The 13,024-nt window shown below is 39.6% G+C and overlaps 1 protein-coding gene across 2 annotated transcripts in view; it reads right to left on the bottom strand.

The window, feature by feature from the left end:
- The window catches only part of KIF15 (kinesin family member 15), a 91,840-nt gene that overhangs the window by 24,258 nt on the left and 54,558 nt on the right, over positions 1 to 13,024 (bottom strand). For both annotated transcript variants that reach the window (XM_073678149.1, XM_073678148.1), the window contains exons 12-18: positions 8,821 to 8,909; positions 6,752 to 6,961; positions 5,713 to 5,890; positions 4,752 to 4,890; positions 3,834 to 3,975; positions 2,638 to 2,838; positions 1,781 to 1,888 (exon numbers count right to left, since the gene is read on the bottom strand). In XM_073678149.1, the coding sequence (XP_073534250.1) occupies positions 1,781 to 1,888; positions 2,638 to 2,838; positions 3,834 to 3,975; positions 4,752 to 4,890; positions 5,713 to 5,890; positions 6,752 to 6,961; positions 8,821 to 8,909 (1,067 nt within the window). The remainder of the gene's footprint in view (positions 1 to 1,780; positions 1,889 to 2,637; positions 2,839 to 3,833; positions 3,976 to 4,751; positions 4,891 to 5,712; positions 5,891 to 6,751; positions 6,962 to 8,820; positions 8,910 to 13,024) is intronic.

Raw genomic sequence — 13,024 nt, 5'->3', positions numbered from 1 at the left:
TGCTTTGTGTTCCACCGTAATGACATCGTAGGGCCTACTAATCCGGAAGGGACGACGCAGGTGATTTACAATGCTGTATTACACCAGTATGTGTCTACTGGGCCAAGGTCCAGCAAAACTTACTTCTTTACTACTTTTTGAACCATTTGGGAGCTTTTTACTTATTTTTTTTCAACATAGTTTTTTTTTTTTTTTTTTTAAATATGAACTAAAATATACTCTAGTGTATCAAGAGAATTCATAGAAACTATTTTAAATAGGAAATCAAGCCACAAAACCAATGCATCAAAAACAATGATAACTCTGCAAATAGCATTTATTAAGAAATCCTAACTTTTTTTTTTTTACACACCATTCTTATGTAGAACAGAATGCATCCATGGCTACAAATTATAAACTAGCAGTTATGTCCGATCCTTTAGTCATGTGTTACTTTACCTCCTCAGTTTTCTCTTCTTCAAGAAGAGTATATCCAGCCTATGAACAGCAGCGCTTCACAGGACTCACATCCAAAGATGATATTTTATAATTTTTTATTTGATAAGTTAAAAATAGACTCAAGTTAAAATAGAGTCTATTTTAACTTATCAAATAAAAAAAAAAATATCATCTTTGGATGCGAGTCCTGTGAAGCGCTGCCGTTCATAGGCTGGATATACTCTTCTTGATTTACTCATCCTGTGTGAGACTATGTCTGGCTCTTTCACTTGGATCCACCCGAGGCAAGCTGCAAGCCCTGTCCATTGAAAAGTTTTTTGAGGATACACAATCTAAAGCAATGTTAGTCTTCTATCAGGTGAGTGCATGAAATTGTGCACCCATCAAAGACTATAATATTGTGTTTACGCACTTAGGGCGCCGCAATTTGTCGGTTCTTCTCTCCCAAACAGGGTTTCCTCTTCTTGTGAGCGTACAGCAAGTTCAACCCCTTCGTTCCTGGGAGATTTTTCGCTTTTGCGGTTTAAATTTATAGTCACTTTCTTTCAAGAGCTGTAGTATGTTTTATTTTTCCATCGACAGCTGTAGAAGGCCTTTGTGTGACTAGTTGTAGTTTTAAATGACACTATTAATTTTACTATAAAATGTACCGATACAAATTCCAAGTGGGATAAAATGGTGAACGACCTGGTATGACTATGACTCTTCATGTCAGTACCATTATGACAATACCAAACTTGAAAAAAAAAAGTTGCAATCAGCGGTGACATTTTTTTTGTAAAGTTGTAAAAAAAAAAAAAAAATAAGTGTTATTTTTCAGTCGATTAAGCTGTGTGGGGGGGCTCTTTTTTTTGCATGCGGAGCTGAAGGTTTTATTGATACCAGTTTGGGGAACATAAACAAAGTGGTCAAAAAGTTGTAATTTCTTTTTTCAAGAAGGGAGGTGTAGGGAGTGAAACACCAATGGAGGAAAAAGGAGTGGGGGATAAATCAAATTTTCACGCTTTAAATTGTTTACAATTTTTTTAAACAATTTAATTTCTACTTTGCTTAGGAAATTTGAATCTGCAATCTTTTGATTGCTTATTCTATATACAATAGTATTTCAGTATGCAGTGTAAATCATGGTCTCCTATGAAGTCCTGTCTGCAGCGGAGCTTCACAGAAGCCCCAAGATGGCATCCATCTGGACCTGCAGCAGGACCCCAGTTGCCATGGTAACCCATCGGTACCCCCTGCAATTGGTATACTGCAGGAAATAATAATTCACCTTAGTGCCAGTATAAATGTTTCATGTATGACATACCACACAATCAGTGGCATCAGTTTGCATTCTCCCTACCTCTTCCATCTGTGCTGAATGATGCTCTATCTTATGTAGCTGTTGCTGAAGCTTCAAGTTTTTACTCTCTTCTTCATCCAGCTTGGCTTGTAAAGTTGTAACTTGCTCCTGGAAAATAAAGTCCAATAATAATCAAGTCCAGAAAAAAAGGGGCTGTAATTTAGGACAGCATATTGGCAATGCTACTGCATTGTGCTTGTAGAGTAAATCCAAGACAAAATAGCAGAACCAGCTCAGGGGTCTGCTAATCATGAGCCCGTCAGCCCTACCTATGTGATAACAGAGCACCCTCCTATTTACGTTCTGCATGAAGGGCAGTACCATGAATGAGCCCGAATTCTCAACTTTTGCCAGGAGTTTACATTTTTAATATAGATTCTGTATTCCTGAGACTTGTCGCATGCCATGTAAAATTCTGCTACTGCCCCTCACAGTGAACGATTTTTCTTTGTATCTGAAAAAGTTAAAAATTCTGCATCGATTAACGTCTTAATATATGGTAATTTTTATGCTCTGTTTTACCAGATACACAGCTACAAAATCCATGCATAGACATATCTAAAATGATAAGTGCCGGCCAGCTGGTTATCCATGGAAAGTAACAGTATGCAGTGAGCTCCCATGCGCCTTCTAGGGGTGGCTCTAATCATGGTGGGTCTGTGAAGGGGTTTTGGAGCTAAAAGAACCCCAATACTTCAATTTCTATAAACAATTAAGATTTTTTTCTGTTTTATATATAGTGGGAAATCATAGTTTTCTAATATAAACACACACTGCTATACCACTCCATACTCCAGCTGGCGGTCTCCGCAAGGAGAAACCGTAACCCCCAAGAGCGAGCTCATTTTTCAGCATACCTGCACCATTCTTAGCTCCTCAGCAATAGCTTCATAGGCTTGCTCACTCATCTCTGGAGGGATGGGCTCATCAACAATATTGTCCAGATCATCTTCCCGTGACTTTGGTGTATCCATAAAGTCAGGCTGCAAGCAATCTGGGCTGGAACGTGGCACAAGCCGAGACCTCAAGTTGTAGGCTCTTGTGGGAGTCGTCATGTTCTAATAGCGGATAAAAAAATATGGAAGACCATAAAAGTGAAAATGGAGCATTATGTGCACAGGAAATGTCTAAACCTGGGGATAATGGCGAAAGCCAAGTGGGTGCCTTGGCATGTAGCCATATATGTGCTATATAACAACTGTATGTAACTTAGTAGGACCACCCATCATGTGAATATCATGCGTATCCAGTGATATAGAACACTACAAACGCAGTTTTTTCAGAGGAAAAAAGCCTGGGTTACAAAATGAGAGCTGCTCTTTGAAGTAGTTTTCTGAATCGGGTAACAGGGTGGCTACTAAGGTGTTGCCTCCAAGCAGCTCTGTGCAGATTGCTGTGTAATGTGGTGACCACCTCGCTAGAGGGAGCTGTAACTCATTTTGCCGTAGGCTGGGGTCAGGTGAGCATATGAAAAATCAACCAATTTTCATCTGTATTATCATCCATGTGCCATTTGAGTGTCCGTATATTACATCCGTGTGACATCTGTATTTATACATAATTTAAAATGTACATTATCAAATACAATACTGAAGGGTAATAATGGCAAAGTACAGTAAAAATCAGATGCAATATAGGTGATCTGTATGGCATCTGATTTTTTATTGTGCACCCATAGACTTGAATGGGCGAGTTACATCAATATACGGAAGAGAACCGTGCATGCTGCAATTTCTTTTTTACATGGACACCCTTGTCCATGTCAAAAAAATACTCATCTGAGCATAGGTGTGTTGGTGCAACCTGTGTTGGTGCAACCTGTGCAGCCGCACAGGGACCCAAGAGATAAAGGGACCCATTTCCACCGCAGCTCCTGTCACAGGCGCATAGAAGGGATCCATGGACAGAGGCCCTCTTCAGTCTCTGCATCCACCACTTTCTGGACAGCCTTATTTAATTACATTTGTCAGTGCGCTGTCCAATTTTTAGTCAGACAACACATGCCCGTCTGAACAAGCCCTTAAGCAGCAAGTTTCAATTCTTTTCCATTTACCTTTATTGTCTCTACATGCATTTTGTTCAGCTGTGATACTTCATTCCTCTTATGAGCCTTTATGGCGTCCAAAATATTTTCAAGATGGTTGTTGGTTTTGTATAGAGACTGAAGCTCTGATTCTTGCTCCACTTGCTTCTTCCTAGATAGAAACACAATTACATGGTTAGGTTGGAGTAACCATTTGGACAAACTCTGTATTGTCTGTGGGATTTAGATATCATTTGCAATGGTAGAAAAAGAAATGTATAAGAGTCAGACAGCTCAAGCACATTTCCATATAAAAAAAGCTTCTCCACAATGGCATTAGGAAGCAGGCTCCTTTACTCATTGAGGCCAATTCATCACCCAGTTTTTCAATGGAATTGGGGAGTTGTGCCAAAATCTTGCAACTTTTGGCATTTTAACTTCAGTTTAGACAACTTTTTAAAAAGTGAAAAAAAGCACGGAGGGGGCATGGCCAAGCACGCCCGTCAAATTCATCATAACTTATAACACAAAAATGGCGTAAATTATAACAGACATGTATTCCAGACCTTGGCAGGAGTACAATATTTTTGGTGGCTCACGTCAGGAAAAAAATGGAACAAATTTATTAGGAAACACACGTCTGTTAATTAATTTGGCGCATCTTAATCAATGGCACTGTTCATCAAGACTGGAGTATAACACACCAGTCTGGATGAATCGGGGCCATTCTTTATAAGTGACAGAAAGTGTCCTGGTTGTACAGAGCACAGCACTGACTCTGGACAGTCTCTTTCCTGCATGTCTGCACAGGGAGGTGTAAGCACCAGATATTGATCACTTCTGAAAGAACAGAGCTGCATAGAAACGTTTTTTGCTTTATCATCAGTGCATAAAACCTTGTATATAAAGCAAAACGCGCTGACTTGTCCTCTAAACGTTATAACTCACTTGGTCAGCTCTTTGAACTCTTCATATTCTTGTTTTGCGGAGGCCAGCTCACTTTGAAGTTGCAACAGTTTCTCCTTCAACTTTTCAGTGGAAGCCAAGTTATTATCTGCGGCTATTGGTGCCGAGTGCAGGGGTCGAACTGGTGAGGAAAAGAAGCAATATTCATGTTGGTTATCTCTCATCGTATGCAGAATAGTCTTATACTAGAACATCTGACACCAGCATTTGGTGGGCAGCCATCACTACAGTAGTCTTACTACTTGCCAAAGAGAAGTGGAAAACATACTAGTGATAAAATACAGAACTAGTGACATAATAGATTTGTTAAAATCAGGGAACTAAAATGGAAAAGCAATTTAGCCATGGAAATGTGAAACTATTCAAATATATAGCTTAAGGATTTTCTTTTCTTACGGAAAGCAGCAACAACAATTCTCAGAAAAGTCATGCACCAAAAACCATCAGTGCAACGTGTCTGCGACTTGCTGTCACGACACTAATTTAGAGCTGTAATTTTGCTGTAAAAAAGGAGTCAAATCACATACAGTAGACGTTGCATATGAATTGCACTGAAACCTATGGCATGTGAGTTGCTTGTAACTTGCAACCACAGAGAGAAAATCAACACATTTTGGAAACATTGGTGACTATTGCAGGAAGACGCAATGTGGCACCATGGGAGACTACTAGATGCGATGTTGTAATGTGACACAGATTGTCATGTAGCCAAACCTGAAATGACACCTAGAATCTCATTAGTTGCTATGGGCACCTCTTATTCCTAAATTGGTCCTACCATGTTACCACCGGCTAAGTTTATGCATGCTGAATATATAAAAAATATATATATATATATATATATACAATGGAGTGATAGAAAGTAACATGCATAGAAACAAAACAGCCAACATATACTGTATATTTAATAAATTCCGCCACACCAATAGTTTTATTTTCCTACCTCCATTGTTCTTAATTGCTGAAGTTGCCTCCAGGAAAGCCCTCTCCAGATCTGCAATCATCTGATTATGAATTTCTTGAGCCCGTTTTACAGACTGAAGAGAGCGCAGGCTTTTATTCTCCTCTCTAAGGCTGTGGTTCTCTAGAGCATACTTTGCTACGCGGGGGTGGTGCTCAATCTGGTGATTGGTACAAAAAAAGGACAAATAATTTTTTAAAAAAACTAAAAACAAACACATACAGTACATCTTGAAAAAAAAATCCTAGGAACTGATAGGAAGAATCACAGCAAAACTATAGAGATTTACAGATACACTAGGTTAGTAAGGCTGTGTACACATGTTGAGTACGTGCAGCAGATATTTTTGCTGCAAAAACCAGAGTGCTGGCAGGAAAAAAGCTGTGTAAAAGGTGCGTTTTTGCATGCATTTTTAACCCATTCATTTGAAAGGGTGAAAAATGCTGAAAGAATGGACATGCTGTAGATTTGAAAAAAAATCGCTTTGAAAGTTCAAATCTACAAGGAAAAAGTAAGCTGGAGGTGAATGAGATTTAAAGCACTACTTCAGCAATTTTTTTTTTATTGCAATGCTGGAGTGGTGCTTTAAATGTAAGTCTCCTGACCCCTGAGATAGTCACCTTCCAGCGGTTTCATCCATTTTTGCCGCAGCTCCCGTTGGTCTCTGACTTGCATTGCTCTCTTGTGACGCAGTATCTGACTTCCAGACAGTCAGCAGCTGCATTCACAAGATGGCGCAGGTGAACCGAAAAAGCTGTGAAGAGGACAGAGGGTGAGTATATGACCGGAGGCAGGGGGCTTGCATTTAAAGCGCCACTCCAGTGCTGAAAAAAAAAAACCCGCTGGAGTGGTGCTTTAAGAAATCTAATTATCTGTGTTGGCACTGTAAAATGCTGTATTTTTCCAAGGCAAGAATGCAATGTGTGACGAAATAAATAAATTAAAAAAGGGTTGCACATTAGTTTCTGATTTCTTCAGCAATACCAGCAAAATTGTAGAAGAAAAGCTTAACAAGTTGTACCTGCTCCTTTAACACAAGCAGCTCTTCTTTCATTTTCGCCATCAGTCCCTCTTGTTCATTATTTGAAAATGAATTTCGGCCCTCTTTATGGGTTTTCTCAAGTCGAGCAATGTGATCTTCTCTGAATTTTACAATCATTTTGTTGGACTGGATGAACTTCTCTTTTTTGTTACAGAGATCTTCAAGCTGAGCCACTTTTTGTAACAGCGCCTATGAAGCGTTTATTAAATTGACAATGTGAAATAGATGAGGTTTCTTTCCTTCGAAAAATTCCTAACCTTCCTGACGATATACATTTAGCTTGTCGGAGAAAGCAAATTTAATCCTGAAATAAAGTTAATTCAATTCTATTTCTGTAATATATTTTATTTAGAAAGGTTCCTTGAACGGACACCCTCTTTTACAAGCAATTGCTATAACACCACTCCGTTATCACATTTGTATTACTTTTAGCATAAAATCAGAAAGCGAAAAGGAGGCGACTCATTCGGATGAATTGTACACGTTTTCTTCTTAAATGCACCGGTATTTCACAGAAATTGTACTTTAAAAACCCTGCAGGAAACCAAATTAGTCCGGCCCAGCCCCCGGCTGACTTGTCCCAGCACTGCAAGAATCGATTGACAGGTCTCTCACTATGGGTAATTGACTAGTCCCATGGTGCTGGGAGAACCTGGACTAGTTAGTCTCTGGCTGGTACCTGGCTGGATCTTCTAATAGCATTTTCTCTAAACACTGATGCGTTTCAGGAAAATATATATGTGGCTGCAATAGTGCAGCCAGGATCTGATTCATGCTGCCCGCGGTTTGGGCAGCAAGAATCAGGTGACAGTTTTTTTTTAAATGATATGGTCACCTTCGGGGGCAATTTTTTTTGTTTCACTTATATACATGTGTTTTCAGCTAAACATTTTTAGAAGAGAAGTTTAAATTAAAAGACCCTCTGTGCTGATTTATTACCACATCATGTTGCAGCTGATTCTTCATTTGGTCAGTGGTCATATCAGCACGGAGAAGAGGAGAAGAAAGAACAGTCACTAACTCTCCAACAGAATGACCTCACTGACTGGCTCTTACTCACAGGGAACTTGTCATGAACTAAAACCACTAATTACTTGCAAATAGGGTTAATATATAGGTGAATACCGTTAAAATGCTGCCCTGTTGCTTTAATGAAAGCATGGCTACTGAGGGGAAATGATCTTGTAGAGTCCTGGGAGCTTCCGGCTTTCAGTCACCAGGGCGTGCACAGAGAGATTACACTTTCAAATCTGTGAGCAGCAGATGTGATCACTCCCCAATATTTGACAGCTCGCTCTGCAGCATGCATGTGCAGCCAGCAGCTCCTGGGAGGATACAACTCATTTCCTCCTGGTGGTCAGGCTTTCAATAAGGCAGCATTTTAATGCTATTTACTTACAGATTCATCCTATATCTGCAGGTAAATAAAATTTTTGCTCAAAACAGGTTCCCTTTAACACTCTGCAGTTAAAAAAAAAAAAAAGACAACTACCCACCCCCCAAAGAAATGCTCAGAAGGTAAGCCCATTTTCTAGAATTGTCCATATTCTGGATGTAACACGAAGACTGCCTGTTTTATGGAACCCAACCTCTAGGATTATAGAGGCCTACCTGAATGAGGCTTATGGTTATATTCAACACTAGCGTAAGGACTTCCATTTTTTTTTACTAGATCCATTGTGGATGTGTATATAATCCCAATGGGTGTTATATAGTTTTAATGGAGGTTTTCTATTTTTTTTTACTTGAAATAATATTTTTTTGCACTAAGTGTGAACATTAGGAAACCTTAGAAAACCATTGACATCCATTGGGATCACTTGCATACCCATATCCGAAACCGGAAAACCCCTTTAAGCCAAAACATTTTGTGACTCCTTTCATTTATACTTTATTACTGATATATATTGTGTTTAAATCGCTTGTTCTCATTGATATTTCATGGTTTCATTTCTGGTAGACAGGACAGCTACTTTCACTGAACCTGTGACTCTTCCTTCCCACTTCTGAACAATCCTATGAGCATACAGGTAAATTGCTGATCTCACCTTCTTTTCAGTGTCAGACTTCTCCAGGAGCATCATTGCTTCTAAAAAGTTGTTCATATAGTCTGCAGAGTTTTCATCCATGGAAGGTGCTAGGTATAAGAAGGAAAATAGTTCATACAAAGCTTTATATTATTCCCATGTGCACACGGCTATACTGGCATAAACACAAAATTTCTCTCATTTGTAAATCTCAGGTAAAGTTAACCTTGCCAATCCTTCAAAACAAAACCATTGTTAGCAAATCTGAAACAAGAATGTCTACTTTAAAAAAAAAAAAAAAAAGGACCTGTCAATAGCTCAAAAACAAAAACGTTAAATACCTTGTAATCATCCCGGAGCTCCCTGATTTTACCACTTCTTTCGGCTTTGCTCTGTGCCGCGCTATTGAAGAGATATTCACATTTGTTGCTTTTGGAGTGCAGTATGTGAAATCTCTGCTTATAGTGTAACGGGACGTTTCATCAGTCTTCTCTGGGCGTGTGCAATTTCATCCCTCCCTGACATATTCTGTCAATCAAGTCCTCTTTAAGAAAAATTGTATCCAATACCAAAACGGTCACTTCTATCTGAATGTGGAACATGTGATGGCACAAATAAACTAATGATGCCACTACACTCAAATTTCAGTTGAAGTGATTTGTTAGTAAAGTGCAAGTATTTCCATAGTACATAATATTTTCTCTAGTTTTGTGTAAAATACAATAGCCGTACATTTTTTATTTTAAAGGATTAGACTTTTATGAATTGCCAATTACCAAGTTTGCTTATTTAATTCTTTTAACATTTCTTTATTTTCAGATTGGTAAAAGGGGGTGATTTATATTCATGTTTTTATTTTTATAGCCCCTCCCCCAAGGACTTGAACCTGCGATCTTTTGTACAATATACTGCAATAATTTAATTCAATGGGAGCACATGAATATCACATGCTTCTATTAGAGAGAGGTGGCATCTTCCCTTTTTGGTGCAGAATCAGCTTCTCAACATGTTCCATGCACCCATAGATGGGAAAAAGGTGAAGAACACATACCGATAGACGCGGAAAGCAAAGACCATATTTGTAAAAAAGGATAGCATGGGGCGTAAGACCACCTTGTCTTGATGGAGAACATAGCAATGAGCCCTGCAGGAAATGGCAAGATCTTAAACAACCAGACATGCTACCTTCCACATAATAAACTTTGAGATTAAACACAGACAGAACAAAAGCTTAGGTTCCAAGGTTCCCACTGAATGCCTGTAAAGAAAAGCACAATGAGCCACCCCCATCCCCCGGGAAGAAGATCTTAACTTGGTTTATGAAAAGCAAGCATATATTAAAAGAGGATGGAATGGGCAGAGACCTGTCCCTTTAAGGAGATAAGGCCTACATCCAGACTAAACTGAAGAAAGAATCCTAGAAAGAGAGAAAACCATGGGATGGAAATCCTTCTGTCCACATATGCGAAAGTAGGACATCCAACTATAGTGGTCAACCTTTGCAGATAGAGACTTGCGAGCCTTCAGTATGGTCTGGTTAACCAAGTTAGAAAGACCCTTGGATCTCAGAACCTTTCAAAAGCCACGCCGTTAAACGCAGCTGAGGTAAAGTGGGTTGGAACACAGGACCTTGCGAAAGAAGGTCATGTCGAAAAAGCTATGAAGCAGGATGGGCTGCATCATTTTTGAAAAAATTTTTTTTTGTTAGGGAGCTATAAGGGTTAAAAGTTGATCAGCAATTTCTCATTTTTCCAACACAATTTACAAAACCATTTTTATTTTAGGGACCACATCACATTTGAAGAGGCTTTGGGGGACCTACACTACCATTCAAAAGTTTGGGGTCATTTAGAAATTTCATTATTTTTGAAAGAAAAGCACATTTTTTTCAATGAAGCTAACATTAAATGAATCAGAAATACACTCTATACATTGTTAATGTGGTAAATGACTATTCTAGCTGCAAACCAGGGCTGTGGAGTCGGTAAGCCAAACCTGCGACTCCGACTCCTCAATTTCCCTAACACCGACTCGGACTCCACGACTCCCACATATGTTGCTTATATTTAAGTGAAAAATTTATTGTAGTACAATGTGAACATCAGACATTTAATCATTTTTATGATACAATAATCAAGATATTTAGATAGAATATAATGATGGATAGATAGATAGAGGGATGGATGGATAGATAGATAGAGGGATGGATGGATAGATAGATAGAGGGATGGATGGATAGATAGATAGAGGGATGGATGGATAGATAGATAGAGGGATGGATGGATAGATAGATAGAGGGATGGATGGATAGATAGATAGAGGGATGGATGGATAGATAGATAGAGGGATGGATGGATAGATAGATAGAGGGATGGATGGATAGATAGATAGAGGGATGGATGGATAGATAGATAGAGGGATGGATGGATAGATAGACAGAGGGATGGATGGATAGATAGATAGAGGGATGGATGGATAGATAGATAGAGGGATGGATGGATAGATACATAGAGGGATGGATGGATAGATACATAGAGGGATGGATGGATAGATACATAGAGGGATGGATGGATAGAGGGATGGATGGATAGATAGATAGAGGGATGGATGGATAGATAGATAGAGGGATGGATGGATACATAGATAGAGGGATGGATGGATACATAGATAGAGGGATGGATGGATACATAGATAGAGGGATGGATGGATACATAGATAGAGGGATGGATGGATACATAGATAGAGGGATGGATGGATAGATAGATAGAGGGATGGATGGATAGATAGATAGAGGGATGGATGGATAGATAGATAGAGGGATGGATGGATAGATAGATAGAGGGATGGATGGATAGATAGATAGAGGGATGGATGGATAGATAGATAGAGGGATGGATGGATAGATAGATAGAGGGATGGATGGATAGATAGATAGAGGGATGGATGGATAGATAGATAGAGGGATGGATGGATAGATAGATAGAGGGATGGATGGATAGATAGATAGAGGGATGGATGGATAGATAGATAGAGGGATGGATGGATAGATAGATAGAGGGATGGATGGATAGATAGATAGAGGGATGGATAGATAGATAGAGGGATGGATAGATAGATAGAGGGATGGATAGATAGAGAGGATGGATAGATAGAGGGATGGATAGATAGATAGAGGGATGGATGGATGGATAGATAGAGGGATGGATGGATAGATAGATAGAGGAATGGATAGATAGATAGAGGGATGGATAGATAGATAGAGGGATGGATAGATAGATAGAGGGATGGATAGATAGATAGAGGGATGGATAGATAGATAGAGGGATGGATAGATAGATAGAGGGATAGATAGATAGATGGATAGATAGAGGATGGATAGATAGATAGAGGGATGGATAGATAGATAGAGGGATGGATGGATAGATAGAGGGATGGATAGATAGATAGAGGGATGGATGGATGCATAGAGGGATGGATGGATGGATAGAGTGTGATAGACAGATGACAGCTACAGATAGCAAATAGTACGTTGCACATATCGCACATATAGTTCACACACATTGTACAGAGAGCACATAATAATCATCTACAATATTAGCATTAGTTACCTTCCTGTGACAGACATGAGTAATAGTACTTTCAATTTCTCCAGCTCGGGGCCCAGGAATCAGATCCTGTGCAGGGCAGGCACCCCTCCCCCTCCTCTCTCTGGTGAAGACGGCAGAAGACAGGACAGAGGAGGGGAGATTGCACCCTGCAGTCTGGAGCCAGTGCAGGACGGGAGCACTGCAGCATACAAGTGAGTTTTGATAGGTGCGTGCCCCTGCTTCTAGGGGGGGCAGCTGCCCCCCCTGCCTCTCGCTGGCTACGGCCATGATTTACACACAGCGTTTTTGCGGATCCGTTTTTTTGCAGTAAAATGCAGTGTCTCTGGGCATCCCAGCAAAGGCAATGGGTTTCAAGATATGACATTCAGACACATCGTTTTGTGAGGATCTGTTTTTGGGCTCAAAAATGGATCCTCACAAAGAATGAGCATGTCAGTTCGTTCGGCGTTTTTCTAATCTGCTTTTGCTATTGAAAACATTATCTATGAGCTCAAAAACCTTTCAGGTGATGCAGTTTTTTAAAAAGCTGATCTGCATTTGCAGCTGAAAAACGTATCCTCAAAAAACGCAGCAAAAACGCTGTGTGTGAATGTAGCCTTAGATCAGGAATAGAACAG

The sequence above is a fragment of the Phyllobates terribilis genome, unplaced genomic scaffold (assembly GCF_046119375.1).
Source record: "Phyllobates terribilis strain yellow unplaced genomic scaffold, ASM4611937v1 Scaffold_4__5_contigs__length_816908805, whole genome shotgun sequence".
Lineage (NCBI taxonomy): Eukaryota > Metazoa > Chordata > Amphibia > Anura > Dendrobatidae > Phyllobates > Phyllobates terribilis.
The sequence above is the reverse complement of the archived record's forward strand: the minus strand, read 5'-3'. Positions and strand labels throughout refer to the sequence as shown.